Source organism: Bolinopsis microptera, chromosome 6, assembly GCF_026151205.1.
Source record: "Bolinopsis microptera isolate Bmic1 chromosome 6, MBARI_Bmic_1.0, whole genome shotgun sequence".
NCBI classification, from domain to species: Eukaryota; Metazoa; Ctenophora; class Tentaculata; order Lobata; family Bolinopsidae; genus Bolinopsis; species Bolinopsis microptera.
This window is the reverse complement of record NC_087077.1, coordinates 3,471,230-3,489,102: the sequence shown is the minus strand read 5'-3', so window position 1 is coordinate 3,489,102 and position 17,873 is coordinate 3,471,230. Positions and strand designations below refer to the sequence as shown.

General features: G+C 37.9%; 3 protein-coding genes across 3 annotated transcripts; all 3 read right to left on the bottom strand.

Annotated features, from left to right (window-relative positions):
- Nucleotides 1–3,362: 3,362 nt before the first annotated feature.
- LOC134817034 (uncharacterized) lies at nt 3,363–7,747 on the bottom strand. Its single transcript, XM_063826115.1, is given in 6 exon segments — nt 3,363–3,579; nt 3,692–3,789; nt 3,791–3,827; nt 4,093–4,259; nt 6,950–7,120; nt 7,233–7,747. Coding segments are annotated over 6 exon segments (1,068 nt in total). The 5' UTR covers nt 7,695–7,747; the 3' UTR covers nt 3,363–3,446.
- A 164-nt stretch (nt 7,748–7,911) lies between these two features.
- LOC134817035 (putative hydroxypyruvate isomerase) lies at nt 7,912–8,877 on the bottom strand. The gene has a single exon (XM_063826116.1). It carries the CDS (start codon nt 8,797–8,799, stop codon nt 7,993–7,995), a length of 807 nt encoding a protein of 268 aa, XP_063682186.1. The 5' UTR covers nt 8,800–8,877; the 3' UTR covers nt 7,912–7,992.
- Nucleotides 8,878–9,930: 1,053 nt separating this feature from the next.
- On the bottom strand, nt 9,931–11,756 carry LOC134817537 (dnaJ homolog shv-like). The gene is made up of 3 exons (XM_063826693.1): nt 11,222–11,756; nt 10,923–11,040; nt 9,931–10,742 (listed from the first exon to the last, which is right to left on the bottom strand). The coding sequence occupies exons 1-3, from the start codon at nt 11,753–11,755 to the stop codon at nt 10,351–10,353; spliced, it is 1,044 nt and encodes a 347-aa protein (XP_063682763.1). The 5' UTR covers nt 11,756; the 3' UTR covers nt 9,931–10,350.
- Between the last annotated feature and the right edge of the window lie 6,117 nt (nt 11,757–17,873).

Here is a 17,873-nt window from a genome sequence, read left to right as displayed (position 1 = left end):
TTGGTATAAATTGTCTAACCGTGAATTAGAAAAACAAATGCTGAGATTTGAACAACAAAACAATGTAACAGACGAAACAAATACAATAAGTTATCTCAAATCCCTCTAAATGTTAACAAAATTCCCTATTAAATTATCATCTGTACAAAATTCCAGCTTGCTGAAACGTCAAAAATTCATATAAAAAACAGTAAATCCCAACGTAAAAAGTTCACATAATATTGAGTTACGGTAAAGCCCAAAGCCCATCATGCAAATGGAATAATATCATACTGTAGAAATGTATTTATAGTCTCTAGAAGCTCCATAACGCTATTGCACCAGGTCAGCTGCAGCCGGACATTTTTTGATAGTACAGCATTTGTTTTTGGGGTCCTCCACAGTTATATAAGTAGTGAGACAAGCTTTAGGGGCCTGGGCGGTAGCACACATGGGTCTACATTCGTAGGCAGCTACATCTTTACACTCGCACACTGCGTCACACGCTTGAGTCCAGGAGTCACCTGAGAGCATTTATTTAATGAGGGGTTATTTAGGGATTAGTCACAAATATTACTTGACCAGTGGAGGGGGTGATTATTATTGGCATTGTAAAGCATACCTGTCCTAGCCTAAGGAGGAGGCGGTTTCAAATCCCTACGCTATTGGGGCTATTGCAATTCCTATACAATACCCATACAGGACGATGATTACGGAGGGCCAGGAGTCTAAAATGTGGCTTAAACGTAATAATTTGGACGACCCCTTAAATCGAATTTTTCCATCGCATCTTTTATTGACAGATGCAATGTGATGTGTGGTTTAAATACACTCTATGAATGTTTAATAGCGAAATATACTGACCAACTCTGTAGGTCTTGACTCCTACAAGACAGGTTCCTTGAGTGGGAGCTCCAATCGAAACTGTAACCATGGCAACCAGACATAACACCGGGACAACAAGGACACTCATTGTGACAAAGAACAGTAAATGAAGTTGGATAAGAGTTAAATTGCTGAGAATTCGAAGTGAACAAAATTGAAACTTGTCCGTCCTTTTATGACAGTTCTGTCAGTTGTCTGCTCTTCTCCGCTCTGCTCATTTCCTGCAGACAGCAGGGTAGACAATAAACACGTGCTGACTATTTCGGTAGACACGCCCACACTTGTCTGAAATCTTGATTTTGATTTTTGATTCATTGTTGCCAACTATTGTTTGTTATCAAGATTCAGCTGGTTGCACAACAGATTTTCTGATAGGGGTAAATATTAAATTGTTACTATGTAGCGGGCAAGCTGACTCAATATCCTGGATAACTTGTGGTGCCTTTTGTGTTTCACTTCTACTACAACTTACAAATACAAGACAGGTCATTGAAATCTCAGCAGAAATTGAAATCTCGTATTAATTGATCAGAATATCTAAAGCCCAAATCTTAGAATTATTCTTGTTGAAGGGGCCGTTCGCATATTACGTTGTCACTTTGTGGCCTATTTTTAACCCTCTCCCCTCCGTAATCATTTTACACATTTTGTTGAAATTACACCACTACCAGCGTAATCATTTAGAAACCCGGCCCTCCGTGATTACATAATAGTATTCGAAAGATCCCTGCATTAGACCCTCGTCCCCGACTAGCAGTGGGAAGATGACAGCGCTCAACAAGAATTAGATTTCCTTCTCAATTTGAATTCGGATTGTTTTTTTCTTTAAGTGTTTCAAGTTCCTTGAAACCCAAGATAACATAAAGGACCATTTTCTGAATAGTAGAAAATATAAGAATTTAACATCAATAATCAGTATGAAATAAATATTATCAAATATTATTACAATTTTAAAGAGTAAAATAGATTGAACTAGTCAAACTTTCAGTGCCAATATTTATATTGTAAAACTGAGTATTTTGATGGAAATATCCTACTTAAATATAAAAACTCACTCATTTATGTCTGAACATGTGATTTGGTTGAAATGGGTGCTAACTGACCAATAACCGTCCAGCTATTCAGTCCAAGTAATCTCCACACCCTGTTCTTTAACAACCATCTGCGCTGTTACCTCTCTGTTCCTCCACAAAACCCTCCCCCCTCCCGGCTGACTCAACATCATGATCCTGACAGACGGTGCAATCTCCCAAGATCGACCCAAAGCAGGGCCATGGTTACCATCTCCCACACTGACCAGCCCGTTTGTGTACACCACAAGGGATTTAACTGCTACAGTACCGATAGCACACTTGACCTCGTGAAGGAGAGCGTGGCCCTTGAAGTGTGCTGCACCGAGCACTGCTTGTAGAAGGGACTGAATACCATCGATAATTAGTAGGTTCACTTGCATGCTGTCTAGAGCTGACAGAGTGACGAGGAGATCGTAGACTGAACTAACATAGCAGATTGAGATGTCACTGGAGTTTGGGATGGTCTTTAAATCTGAGCCTAGAATCTTTCTGCTGCTCACTACAACTACTTTCTTGCCAGCTTTCAGACAATCTCCAGCAAGGTGCCAACATACTTTTGATTTCCTATCCCTGAGGGACCGCAGAGTTCGATAACTTGTCCGGGATGAAGACCACCGACTAGCTGGTCAAGGACGGGAAGGGTGTTTTTGAAGGAGAGGCTTTTGTTTTGTCTCAATAACCAGTCACATGGCGTGGGGAACATTCTTAGTTTGTTTCACATCTGGGTTCAAGATTTGGTTTTATTTTGATGTATTTAGACAACTTTTAACGTCATTTTGGAAGTGTAACTGCAAAGTTATACACTACTAGTACAGAACAGACTTTAGCTGAGGCCTGAGTGCATACGTATCTCTATAAAGTTTTGATGAGTCGATGTCACAAAAATAATGCTGATTATTGAAGACAAAACGAGCCCAAAAACATAAATTATTATTATGGCTGGAAGAGTAGTAAACTTTCATGAGGACTTCATGATTCATCATTGATATTTAATGCTCATTGACAAATATTGAAACAAAAATATTCACCGAAATTCTTGCTATCATTGAATAATCGTGGATTCGATTCACTTTCATTCTGTATGATAATAATTGGATGAGTAATGGTATATATTTCCAATGAATTCCTAATTATTACTCTAGCCAAATCAACGATGACGGGTCATCGGTTGCTTTTAGAGTGTTAATAACTTCGTTCAAGTCCCTCTGTACCATTAGTGGTAGCTGTCCAGATACGATAAACGTCAAGCAACCTTATATCACGCTCTGCTGCCCCTTTAGCTTGCAGTATTCAGATGGCAAGTGTTTAGATGGCAAGCAGTCCTCCGGGCTCCGTCATAGATTATAATCGGACTGGACTGACGTGTTCTTAAGCTCTAAGCCGCGCATTTACGAGCCGCGCGCTCAAAATCAACTATGTCGCGAAATTCCGTTAACGTAAGAATGGTACTGCGCCGTACGCAAACAACATCAAGATTTTGGACCACTATCTGTCCCATATTGCTATCGTTCAGTTTTTGAATGGAAGTCTGATCAAATCGTGTATTCTCCCGGCTTTCTTGTCGCCAATGCCTGGTAGTGACGACAACTTCTCTTTGTCTGCTTCAAGCACTTTCTTAACAGTCCCAAATTCTGATTTTAACCTGCAGAGATCACGCCGTTAAATGGTATACAAATATATTTGACCCTGTGAAATACGACAGAAGTTTTGAGATTGATAAGGTAACATTAATACGGAATTTAAAGCACACTGACCTGGCAACATCTGTTTTATTAACACCCCGAATAGAGGTAAGAAACCCGTTCAAGTGTCCTTGATAACTAGTATCTTTGATACCCTGTAACACTTCAGGGTGGCTTGTTCTCGTAAATCTTAAACGCTTCCAAATATCTGTAAACAAATCATTATCATTTTCTATCTAATGTAATTTTACTTTTCATTTCGCTGTATCAATTAACACAAACTACAGTAAACCCCCGCTATATTATGAGGGTTCTAATGCACAAAGCTACACACAACGTGTAGGCAGTAGATACTTAGCTTCCACCAAATCCAGCAGTTCAAACTCAAAAGGGTTCTACACAATAATGATAACTACGAAATCTTGTTAAGATAAATAAGCCAAATTTAGTGAAATAAACTATTAAAAATCTACCTAGCTGCTTCAACAGGAGACCACGCCAGCATTAGAGTAAGACTGCTTAACAGGGCTACTTTAGTAAGTTCTTGTATACATGCTGCAGAGTCGGGTATATCCACCAATATCAGCAATATCCGCACTGTATAACCCTTACCTAGCTGCCGTAATCTCTCATATATGTACTGAAATGGTAGTTTTAGTAGAAATTAGTAGAAATGTTCCTCTTGCACTTCTAAAGAAGCATTTAATCGTTACTTTGTGATAACTCCTGCACTGAAGCTTAAATATTTTATTAAACAAAAAGCGCGCTACATGATGATTATTATTACGAAAGGCCAGCACAATCCTTCTAGAAGCTAGAGCCTATAGCGCCTCCCCCCTTTAGTGCCCTCAACGGAACATAAAAGGTCTAATTTAGCGGAACAGGTGTACATTGCTCAACAAAAGGTCGCTGAGGCTTATTCAATTTGAATGTGCGTTGAGCAACAACTCTATAGTCTATAATGCAGCTGGTATACACTTTAGATTGGAGACCTGGATCAGAGGCGCACAGTTAAATAATTAGCAAGTCTGTTAAAGTGAAGCACAAATTAAGTTTACAGACTTGACAGACTGAACAATTACGGAACTATTATCTTGGGCTTTGGTAACTATCCAGATCATTGGTATCTAGATCGTTTATATGTTGACTTTCATCACTTTCAAATTCGTCTCAGCACGGTAATTTGTTGTTAGTTTTAAAACTCAGATATTAGATTATCAATTTGAAGCTTCGAATGCTAAATTTTCTGATATTCTTTGAAAACTTTACTGTAACTGTTATCAATTTACTGCATCATTTCAAAGGAACTAATCTGAGCAAGTCGTGCAATTTGAGTTTTGATTTGTTGTTATTTATAGAAATATCCAGCGAATACAGCTGACTATGACACTGCTAGTTTACTTCACTTTATTATAGAAATATCCAGCGAATACAGCTGACTATGACACTGCTAGTTTACTTCACTTTATTATAGAAATATCCAGCGAATACAGCTGACTATGACACTGCTAGTTTACTTCACTTTATTATAGAAATATCCAGCGAATACAGCTGACTATGACACTGCTAGTTTACTTCACTTTATTATAGAAATATCCAGCGAATACAGCTGACTATGACACTGCTAGTTTACTTCACTTTATTATAGAAATATCCAGCGAATACAGCTGACTATGACACTGCTAGTTTACTTCACTTTATTATAGAAATATCCAGCGAATACAGCTGACTATGACACTGCTAGTTTACTTCACTTTATTATAGAAATATCCAGCGAATACAGCTGACTATGACACTGCTAGTTTACTTCACTTTATTATAGAAATATCCAGCGAATACAGCTGACTATGACACTGCTAGTTTACTTCACTTTATTATAGAAATATCCAGCGAATACAGCTGACTATGACACTGCTAGTTTACTTCACTTTATTATAGAAATATCCAGCGAATACAGCTGACTATGACACTGCTAGTTTACTTCACGCTGCTACTAATTGTAGAAGTAGCTGCCGGAAAAACAAGTGAGTACAAACCAGTAAATGTATTATGACATAAACAGTGTAATATAAAGTTAATGTGCACATTTATGAAATATGGGATAATAATAATATTATCTAGAGTATACAAAATAAGACAAAGTCTGATTCTTATGTTCATTTCTTAAAACTAGAAGTACTCTAAAATGCCTCTAGAATTACTCTAAAATACCTCATCAGAGTGGACGGACGTGGAGTGTAATACTTATTACAACGTGAACGTAGTCACAGAAACAGTTCAAATCAAAACTGATTCCTCATTTGGCAGTGGAGATAAAATAAGTGCACAGTGGTAATTCTACATTTTATATTTACTATTTTTTGATAGCTGCAGCCTGAGTTACAATTTAGTATTGTCACGTAAAATCATTGGAGACTTTCGTGATGATCTTAATGAAAAGTGATAATTTACATATCATACGTTGAATAGTGATCACATGAGTGTTACTGTTAGACTCGTGTGACGCATCATTTTCCCCACCTTTAGGTACGACCAAGACAGAAAGTATGTTGGGTATTTGTATGTGAACTTCAACAATCCTCCTTCATACCAGGTTTTCATGTGCAAAACCACACCGCAAATATTTGATCAAAATATGTGCGTACATGAGGATAGAACATGGACAATAGAAAAAGGTAGATCATATTTAGTACATATTCTCAAATAGGCTTTTTATCGAATAGATCTATAGTTTTCAACAAGCAGTCTGATACATTTTACAGAAATCATACAGGACCAGGCCAGATTACTTTACACTGCAATGGTAAGCTGATAGCGGAGATAAACATGACTGATAATGCAGGTTGTAGAGCCACATGGAACAGATATATTGGAAATGTTTACTTTAATGACTTGGACACAGCCTCAGACAGCTATAGAGTGGGCAACTTTGTAGTTAATGGTAAGGATACAACTACTGGGAGTAAAATAAGGGGGTCTCCTTAATTACTATACTAAGTGGAGTTAGAAGCTAATTTTATTCAGTGTTTGCCGTTTGGGTTTCATGGGTTATACTGGCTGAACGAGCAATGAAAATGGGGGGAAATTTAATAATACATTTTCATTAACTTAGATATCGATAGCTTATTATGAGCCTGGTAAATTTTGGAAAACACCTCGAATCAGTGACGAAAGTATAAATGGATGAAGTGCAGGTATATGTATCTTATTAATAAGATTGATTAGTATATATCATTTAGTAGTACTAGCAGGAACCCGTATAACCCTAAAATGGTGTCAAGACTCAAGAGACTAAAATAATAATTATCATTTAGTAGTATTATTACTTACATCAGGATTAAGGCGGTGGTATTTTAGGGAGAGAAAAAGAGCACAAGTGTTAGCACCGACCAGATAGTCAGCGAGAATGTCGTCTCTGTAGGTGATCACAACGTTGCGCATGTGCGCAAGTAGAGGATTACCACGCTGTCTTGTGGACACAATCACCGCTGAACTTGAACTCTGCGAGGAATATTGTCAATTAGTTCTGACTCAGTCCCAAATATGCGACGTGCAAAAAGCAAATTTCAATTCAATAAGATTTCGAAGATTTAAAGATCCTAAATTATCGCACCTGAGGCTGTTCTGGTTTCTTGGGTGGCTCTGCCTGATCAGAAGCAGGCTTTTCCTCCAATTTCCTTTTTCTGTTCTCTTCAGCAGCCTTTTCTGCGTCCTCCTCATTGTAAAACTCGCTATCTTTAATAAATGAAAACGCATCTGATAGGGATGTTGGGGCTGACTTGACCGAGTTAACAGCTGGAGTCTCTCTAGTACTATTTTGTTTTGGCTGTTCCAACACTTGTTTCGTTCGTGAGTCCGACAGATCTTTTGCGCTATTTGTACAAACTGGTGATACTGTGGTAGTAGTGTTTGAAGATGTAGGTTTAGTAGTGGTTGCGATGGTTGTGGTGGTGGTTGCATCGGCCCGGCCATGGTTTCTTACTGTTTCATCAAGACTGGCTGCACTTTTGCTTTTGAAGTAACTTTTTACAGGGATTTCATCCTCAGCAATAGGGTCATCTGGAATTTTGTACATCTCCTTAAATTTTAAAACTGCATAGACATTAATATCAAATAACTAAATTATTTTGATTAAGGTGTAATTATTTACCAAATGCAATTTAAGGCACCAGACCTCCAGGATAATGAGTCCCTTGAACTTTATATTAACTTTATATACTTCTGTATTTGATGCATAAGATGTAGCAAATAAACGACCATCTTAAAAAACGTAATTATAATATCAACGTTAAAATACAATAACATAGTGTACATACTTTGTAACTTTTCAGTATTTAAAAATTATTAAATTTTGGTTTTTTAAACTTTTAAAGCTAAAATTCTGATAAAAATTTCAAGGTCTCTTCGGAACAAGGCCTATCAGAAGAATCCTGTGGAGTATACTCAAGTCCAACATACCCACTATATCTCCTCGATATCATATGTTTAAAAATCTTCCTGTAATCAACACCTCCCTCGGCATTAACCTCATTTCGTTTAGGAGTCTGAGCAACTTGAACATGTTTGATGAAATGCAGGTTGCAACCGTCAAATAGATCTGCTATCTGTTCATCTGTTTCTCCCAGCATGCTCAGATGGAAGACATCAAACTGGAAAGCTATGTTTGGAACGCAAATGTCCTGAACAAGCATCAAGGTTTCCCTTGGATCGTTGAGAAAATAACCAGGTATGGTCCCAGGGCTGATGGTTTCTATTAGGCCAACAATTCCGTGTTTTTTCAAAATGTCTGAAGCTTGCCTCATGTTATGAATGAAAATTTGCCTTTGTCCCTCGTAAGGAGGTTCATTTCCTGCCATGATGTGAAGTTGTGAGCATTTCAGCGCAGTGCAATACTCGACCCCTTGTTGAACACCAGCCATGAACTCTGTTAACTTGTTCTGGCAAGACGCCAAGCCTGGCTCCTTGTTCACGCCCAGAGGAGTATTGATTAATACAACTTGCATTGGATGAGCAGTAAGTGCTTCCTGCCATTCATCAAGCGACCAAGAGTATGGAAATGCCACTTCTAAAGCATTAAACCCACAAGATGTTGCCTTCTGAAGTCTGTTTATCAATGATGTTGACTGAGGAAACATTGTTCCAATATTGCATGCGAACTTGAGGGTTTGTGAAACAGCCATGGTCGTTGGCTTAAATTACAAATGTCATTAGATGTAATAAATCATTATATAATAAAATTTTATAAAAAAATACTTCGAATAATCAAATAAAATAAAATTACCGTATAAAAACCAGAGGCCTAAATCTAGTTTCCAATCAACCGAAGATAGGATTGAAGAATGGTTTGAAATGGAGGATTTGTGCTGTAGCTATGTATAACACTAAAATTAAGTGGTGCAACTAAACCATTTACTTTTTTAAGAACAGCATTTGAGCACCCTTGGAAGCTACCAGGTTGATTCAAATTACAAGCTATCTCAACAACATCTTCACCTTCAAACACATTTCTGTACGGCATCGCTAGAATTCCATGTTTCATGCTTCTAATATCAGGAATGAGAGGTAAGATTCTCTCGATATCATCTGTGTTAATGACCATGTTAAAGCTCATGACATAAGGAATAGCTCCTACAACGGAGGTTCCTAGTTTTGGATGTCCAACAACTGTTCCTTTATCCTTGGTCTGTCCACGTTCGAAGAATGATGTGGATTTGCGGACTTGTACCAAAGATTTACCTTGTTCTTTATCCGCAGATCCATAAAGAAGGGTTGGTATGTTCTTTGACAGGAGATTGTCTGAGATGCTTATAGCTGCTTCTGCAGCATCATCAAGAGTCGTGTTGTGCAATGGATGAACAGGAATGTTATCAATGATGCCGATATGATGATGCATGGTCGTGTCCAAAACTCGATCAGGACTATTCACATCGATGTCTTCCAGAGCTATGTCAGTGATCTGATCCACTAATCCTATGATCTCATCTCTTTGTCCACATAAGGTCAAATTTGACCGATTGAAAAGGGGATCAACAAAAGATTTTACCAAGTGTTTGGAGCAGATATTCAGTACCTTTGAAATGACCTCTGTATTTCGAGCTTCCTGAATGTTCAGGCAGCATACTAGAAGTCTCTGATTCATAGGTGAAATCTGTGAACTAGTACTTAATTTTATAAATTTTATTCAACAGTGAAGGGCTTGAATGTACAGTAGTTATGTTTTAAATCTATTCAATTTCATAGTAACAACAATAATTGTTCTCTACCATTTAATTTAGGATTGAACATTAATATGAGTCAATGAGACACGAAACTTGAGGTCAAATTATGGCTTCAAACTTAGCAAAATGGATACATCGGTCACAAACAATATGATAACAGCGGTTATTTCCATGTGGGTGAGAGTGATGGCGAACTCTCTAGGAACATAGTGAATGTGAGAATAGTATAATGAATAATAGATAATGATTCAACTAGCACAGGAGACGGATAAACCAAATATGATAGTTAATATAGAAGGTGTTACTATACTACTTTAACTAAATATAGTTGTATAGTGTATACTATTAACCCACAGGCACAGCCTCTGAAAATTACAATATAAAATTAAACCAATAAAGCAAAAGTTTATCAAAATCATACTTTATACATACAAATCTGACGAGCCTTTAAGTTTGGTAAGCACTGAACTTAGCATCTAAACTCTAAATAATTACCCCTTCCAACAATTAATATTACAGCCCATTATAAGCTTTTTGGGCACTTGCTTGGTTCAAAATCTTCCTAATCGAGTCTTTATCTACACTTGATAGTTCTCCTCTGGGGAATTTCACATCAAATGTTATAAACAAGTTTCCTAACTTATTCCTGTCTTCAAAGTTAGGCATTCCTTCCCCCTTCTTCATGATAAGAGCACCAGGCCATGTTACCTTCTCTCGCTTTACAGGAACTCCATGTCCGTCCAAGTGAGCAAGTGTCATGTCAAATCCAACAAGAGCTTCTTGAAGAGAAATAGTGAGGTTTGTGTACAAGTCATCTCCTTTTCTTTCAAATTTCGGGTGTCTCATGGTTTTAACTTTGAAGAAAAGGTCTCCTGAGTCTCCTTCCATGTGGGGCTCTCCCTTACCTGGTGAAATTTAATATTACTTCTAGCTCAATTAGCTATCTCAGATGAGCTTTGGAATATTTGAAGGGATATCCATTTAAAGTGGTAGTATGCACTTTTACCAAATCATTTACTGGCATTTATAGCTTAGTGAAGTGATACATTTTAAGTAATTAGATAAATCCAAGTAATAATACATACCAGAGAATCTCTGAGTCATGCCATCAAGCATGCCCGGCTCAATCTCCAAATCCAACTCCTCTGTTACAGTTACCAACACTAAGTTAGCACATTGGTCGCAAACTCTGTGTTGGGTCATCTGAAAAGATTCTTATTAATATATCATTGAGAAAAATCGCTTTTTAAAACCTTACAATAAAGAATACTGACGCTCGGTTGGACTGACATGACTGTTCTACCTAACTTTCTACAAGTAAATTTCAACTGATGTGCACAAATACACAGACATGAATAGGAATTTAACTAGCAAATGATATTACCTGAAATGAGCCAGGGCCCGTCATATGAGTTTTCATTTCCATTCTGCAGTTGCATTGCCTAGTTCCGGAGGTCTCTTCATATGTGGGTCTGTCTCTTTTAACTGTTACAAAATTTCCCAAGTAGAGTTCTTCAAGTGAGACAAACAGGTCAACAACGACATCAGATCCTTTATGTTCTTGTTGTTCTTCTTGCTGCTGTCCAAAACCGAAATGTCCAAAGAAATTAGCAAATGGATCATGTCCCCCACCCTGCTGCATATTCTTGATACCATCCTCACCATGCCTATCATAGGTTTTCCGTTTATCATCATCGGCAAGAATTTCATATACTTCACCAATTTCTTTGAATTTGTCTGAAGCTGTGTCATCACCAGGATTTTTATCTGGGTGATATTTCATTGCAAGCTTTCGATATGCCTTCTTGATTTCTTTCTTAGAAGCTGACTTGCTCACACCAAGTATTTTATAAAAGTCCCTTCCAGCCAGTGCTAGGAGAAGAAGTGTAAATAGAAAAAAGAGCTGCCGCCAAGCCATTTGACCTGATAGTGTAAAAGTTAAAAGTCATGTCATGATCAAAGAACGAATTGTTCAAATTAATAAACGAAGCTAGGAAGCTTCTGTTTTTATCATTAACTGCATAATGAGCCATTAATAACTGGGGTAGTGGGCTGAACTTCATCAGGTCTATAATATGCACCTTCTGATAACACTAGACCACCTTTTGTCAGGATACTAGGTTAAACTATACTATATCTTTATTATTTCATCTATAACAGCTAATATGTTTATTGTAATAAATGAAAACAAGATTTTTACTTCAATCAACTATAGTAACAATTTTATGGGGCATAAAATTATCCCATTTTTCAGGAGTGTATGGTGGCTTGGACTTTTGAGTAGTTAAGTAGATTAAGATTAGTAAACATGCTCTGGCATTGTATCTATAATATTAGAAACTATAAATTAACCTACACAGTGCAATGGATAAGCAGGCTGATCTTGGAGAGAGCATAAGGATTGTGCGCCAACATAACATAACATTATAAACAATGCCTCTCTGGGCATCTTTTTAAAAAATTCACAGAAAATGAACACTTTACGTTTAAAACCATATAATTACAAACTTTTAAAAAATTTAACTAAATACCTTTGATATTAACCTTCTTCCTCTTAGCTACCAATGGATTCTCTTTCATATAACTTACATAACTATTCCTCTTAGACACACACACACATCTATCCTGTCAAAGATGTCATATGACAGTTCCCAGTAGTAGCCAAGCTTATTTGCCTGATATCCATGAAGCCGAAAGGCATCTAATCCCCTCTTGAATCCAGTAACCGACTCACTAGCTCACTGGTAATAAACCAGGGCTACCTGCCTACCCAATTGTTCGTTGTGGTCCAGGGACAGTTCTTGACATGAGAAAACACTATGTAGTTAGACTTAGCGTGGAACTGGTTATCATAATTGTTCTTGCTGGTTTACCACCTTATATAGTTATATTTATAGATTCCAAGTCACCACACTAAAAATTCTCAAAAACAACAACTCGAAAGGCCAAGTTGACGGATGTTACTCGTCTAAATTTCTTCGAAGTAGCGCGCCGCTTTCTTCTTGAAATGTTGGCCCGATAGCAAGTGCTACGAAGTAGCGCGCGCCGGGCCAGATCATTAACAATGGTCAAAAGGCCAAGGTGATTCAAGAAAATATGTCAGTGACTTGTAGCTATGTAGCCTAGACATTTATGGACATTTTTGCTTTGCTTCCTGCAAATTTCTAGATACTCACGAAACTTTGCACAGACCTTCAGCTTCCCAAAGTTGACACACGCTGTAACCCCTTTTGAGCGCGCACGAGAGGTATACACATGTAGCAATCCCAAAGGTATGAATAAATGATTTCCGAGTAAAAACTTTTTACCGTGGGCAAACGTTCCCCAGGCCAGGAAGGCCACACCCATATTAAGCTTTTTTATTGAAACAGTGATGACAGCAAGTCTAGGGACTACGGGTGGAAGATGAATAATTGAAATTCCAACAGCATCTTGTTCCCTTCATTGTGCTAATTCCGGGAAGCATTCTGTTTACGCTCTCATCATTCTGTAGGATGAGATATTGTTCATTTAAAATTGGGTAATTATAGGCCTGCCAAGGATTGCAGCCCAATTAAGAGCTGATCAATTGCAGCTCCTTGTGCCATATAAGGGATAACTGAGGTCACGTGACAGTTGGTCCTATCACGTGACCTTGATTCGTAAATCCTCGAGCACGTGATCACATTCGAAACGTGTCGTATGCCGATTAGGATATTTTGTGACGTCACCAGAGCTCAAGTGACTTGATCAGGCCTTATATGGAATAATATAGTGTTTCGTGTGTAATTGGACCCATTTAGAGCAGCTGAGCGCTCAATTATAGCAGCATCTCGTACCACCTTCTGAAACCCAGCAGACAGCTGGCTCAGAGAATCGAAAATAGAAGGATTTTTTCCTTTTCACCTTTTTGAAAAAAGGCAATAGTGCAAGGTTACGAATGGAGGTTTTTGCAGAAAAACGTGGATTTTGGAGAACGAGATAGGTGGGTTTAAATATGTCGTGTGTCCTTCCTTCCTTCCGTTCGTTACCATGCAACGAGGATTGCTTGCGGAGATGTGATGTATAGATAGCCTGTGATCTATAAATGCGCGGCGCGACTGTGTTTTAATGTATATGATGCATGTAATGTATAATATTACTATTAGGTAATACGCCCAATTTGTACGTGGCACACGTAGTGTATTGATGTGTGCACGAGTATAGTTTACATTTGCTGATAATTTCTTGGATTACAGATACAAGTTAAGTTCTACAGCAATTGAACTGAATTTCAAGTGTTTCCCGTATTTGATGCATAATTTATCAATATTATTATTATGAAGATTGAAGTGAGCTGATTGGAGCTTATACTTAAATTTATAGAAAATGTGAAATGGAAATCTAGCGTCCGCCAAAACGAAACAACGGTTACTGGGCCGCGCTCAGCCTGTCATTCCGCCTAATCTCTATTCGGTTGTTTATCAACATTAAAGCCTGGGGTCCTCAGGTAAAACAACGGGCGCAATTCTTGTTTATGGATGAAAATCAAAGGGAAAACCTTGTAACCCTACGTTTTCGATGACGCTGAATAAGATTAAACCGGTTATAATTATCATACTATCGTGTAAATTGCTTTAAAACGTACTTGAAATTTGAATGATGCTATCAATTGTAATACAATTTGTACAATAAGCTGAGCGGCTTAACCGCTGGCATTCCTTGGCCGCACTCATCCCAGCTTGTCATTCCGCCTCAGCTTCACTGTTTGTGAATATTACAGCCTGGGGTCCCCAGGTAGTTAACTCCAAATGTAAGAAGAAAAATAATTATCTCATTAGGCTACTCAGTAATTTAACTACAAACCTTTTATCTTAACTTGCAACTAAATTTCAAATAATTTTCTTTGTATCACGTCGTGACCCCCATTGTCGGTTCACTAAGTGTATCGTTTCTACGATACATGGGAGCCGCGCACTCGTGCGCGCCGGGCCATACAACGTATGACAAGTATTTGCAATTTGGAGGACTTCTTCGCTTCAACGTGCATGATGATGAACTATTTTTCTTACTTCGCATCGAGATTGTTGTTTTGTTAATTCGGAGAGCAACAATCTGGAAGAGTTGACATCGCAATCAAAACAAGTGTAGTAGTGCAGTGCACTACTGGGCCGCGCCGCGCATTAAATAATGTTTCTCACAACCAACAACTTGGAGGGCTTCGACGCGCCGCGCAAACTAGCATTCTTGCTTCGCATCGAACAACGATCCACGATCGCTGCTGTGCTTCATAAAGCAACGATCTCGATGGGTTGACATCGTCAATCAACTCACGACATTAGATTTAAATCGGTGATATCAGATATGCACCATTAGGCAAGCCGAGTTCACCTTGACCATTGTTGATTGTTAATGGACTGTCCCTGCGGACGCTACTTCGTAGCACTTGCCGTTCGTGATTCGAGAAGAAAGCGAATAGAGATTAGGCAGAATGACAAGCTGTCTATTCATCTCATGTTAATGAACATAATAGACTGGGGTCCCCAGGTAACTTCGAAGTAGCGCGCGCCGCTTTCTTCTCGAATCACGAATGGCAGCTTGAAGCTGAGCGCGGCCCAGTAACTTCGAAGAAATTAAGACGAGTAACATCCGTTTAAGTTTACCTAACCATTTAACGGATGTTACTCGTCTAAATTTCTTTGAAGTAGCGCGCGTCGCTTTCTTCTCACTGGCCCGACGGCAAGTGCTACGAAGTAGCGCGCGCCGGGCCAAATCATTAACAATGGTCAACCTAACCATGTGCTTTTTCACATAGCCATGTGTCTACGCGTACTGCGTGACGCGCTTGTTTCACTTCGGCGGTCGCGCGCTACTGCAAGCGAGAGGGCTCTGGTTAGAGCAAGACCTTAGGCTATTATATTTATGTTCATAATCATATAAAATAGAGATTCGGCGGAATGACAGGCTGAGCGCGGCCCAGTAAATTAAAATTTGTGCACCCGAAAAGGCGCAGTTTATATCTCCGCCAAAAGCAAATTTGTAAGCACTCACGCGCATTATATCCAAATGTGATTTTAAATTTTCGCATTGGATGGTTGCGCATTAGATGGTTACTATGCCGCGCCCTGCGCTGCAGCATTACAATTTATTCCATCAATTGAGACCTTCGCCCCGCATTTAAGCTACTCGTCTGATATGATACCTTTATTTTTTAACAGTTTATTTTTTAAACATTTGATCAATTATTCTGTCTTATTTTGTTCCATTTTAAACTGTACGATCAGTTGTGTATGAAAATTATAATGATTGTCACGAGATGTTTGATCTAGTTATTAGAGTTGAGCTAATTCTAGTCCTTGTTATGACAGTATTAAAACTGTAATAATTGTCACGAGATGTTTGATCTAGTTATTAGAGTTGAGCTATTCCTAGTCCTTGTTATGACAGTATTAAAACTACAATAGTTGTCACGAGATGTTTGATCTAGTTATTAGAGTTGAGCTATTCCTAGTCCTTGTTATGACAGTATTAAAACTACAATAGTTGTCACGAGATGTTTGATCTAATTATTAGAGTCGAGCTATTCCTAGTCCTTGTTATGACAGTATTAAAACTACAATAGTTGTCACGGGATGTTTGATCTAGTTATTAGAGTTGAGATATTCCTAGTCCTTGTTATGACAGTATTAAAACTACAATAGTTGTCACGAGATGTTTGATCTAGTGGCTAGAGTTGAGCTATTCCTAGTCCTTGTTATGACAGTATTAAAACTACAATAGTTGTCACGAGATGTTTGATCTAGTTATTAGAGTTGAGCTATTCCTAGTTCTTGCTATGCCAGTATTAAAACTACAATAGTTGTCACGAGATGTTTGATCTAGTTATTAGAGTTGAGCTATTCCTAGTTCTTGCTATGACAGTATTAAAACTACAATAGTTGTCACGAGATGTTTGATCTAGTTATAAGAGTTGAGCTATTCCTAGTTCTTGCTATGACAGTATTAAAACTACAATAGTTGTCACGAGATGTTTGATCTAGTTATAAGAGTTGAGCTATTCCTAGTTCTTGCTATGACAGTATTAAAACTACAATAGTTGTCACGAGATGTTTGATCTAGTTATTAGAGTTGAGATATTCCTAGTCCTTGTTATGACAGTATTAAAACTACAATAGTTGTCACGAGATGTTTGATCTAGTTATTAGAGTTGAGCTATTCCTAGTTCTTGTTATGACAGTATTAAAACTGTAATAATTGTCACGAGATGTTTGAGCTAGTTATTAGAGTTGAGCTATTCCTAGTCCTTGCTATGACAGTATTAAAACTGTAATATTTGTCAAGAGATGTTTGAGCTAGTTGATAAAGTTGAGCTATTCCTAGTTCTTGTTATGACAGTATTAAAACTACAATAGTTGTCACGAGATGTTTGATCTAGTTATTAGAGTTGAGCTATTCCTAGTCCTTGTTATGACAGTATTAAAACTACAATAGTTGTCACGAGATGTTTGATCTAGTTATTAGAGTTGAGCTATTCCTAGTTCTTGCTATGACAGTATTAAAACTGTAATAATTGTCACGAGATGTTTGATCTAGTTATTAGAGTTGAGCTATTCCTAGTTAAGTTCTTGCTATGACAGTATTAAAACTAAAATAGTTGTCACGAGATGTTTGATCTAGTGGCTAGAGTTGAGCTATTCCTAGTCCTTGTTATGACAGTATTAAAACTACAATAGTTGTCACGAGATGTTTGATCTAGTTATTAGAGTTGAGCTATTCCTAGTCCTTGCTATGACAGTATTAAAACTACAATAGTTGTCACGAGATGTTTGATCTAGTGGCTAGAATTACTGTCATAGCAAGGACTAGGAATAGCTCAACTCCAATAACTAGATCAAACATCTCGTGACAACTATTGTAGTTTTAATACTGTCATAACAAGGACTAGAAATATCTCAACTCTAATAACTAGATCAAACATCTCGTGACAATTATTACAGTTTTAATACTGTCATAGCAAGAACTAGGAATAGCTCAACTCTAATAACTAGATCAAACATCTCGTGACAACTATTGTAGTT

What these genes read in the sequence shown, in the direction of transcription:
- LOC134817035 (XM_063826116.1), bottom strand. Translation starts at nt 8,799, where the DNA reads ATGGCTGTTTCACAAACCCTCAAGTTCGCATGCAATATTGGAACAATG.
- LOC134817537 (XM_063826693.1), bottom strand. Translation starts at nt 11,755, where the DNA reads ATGGCTTGGCGGCAGCTCTTTTTTCTATTTACACTTCTTCTCCTAGCA. An exon ending in CGGGCCCTGGCTCATTTCAG is followed by an intron (nt 11,041 to 11,221) that starts GTAATATCATTT and finishes GAATCTTTTCAG; the next exon opens with ATGACCCAACACAGAGTTTG. An exon ending in CATGACTCAGAGATTCTCTG is followed by an intron (nt 10,743 to 10,922) that starts GTATGTATTATT and finishes AAATTTCACCAG; the next exon opens with GTAAGGGAGAGCCCCACATG.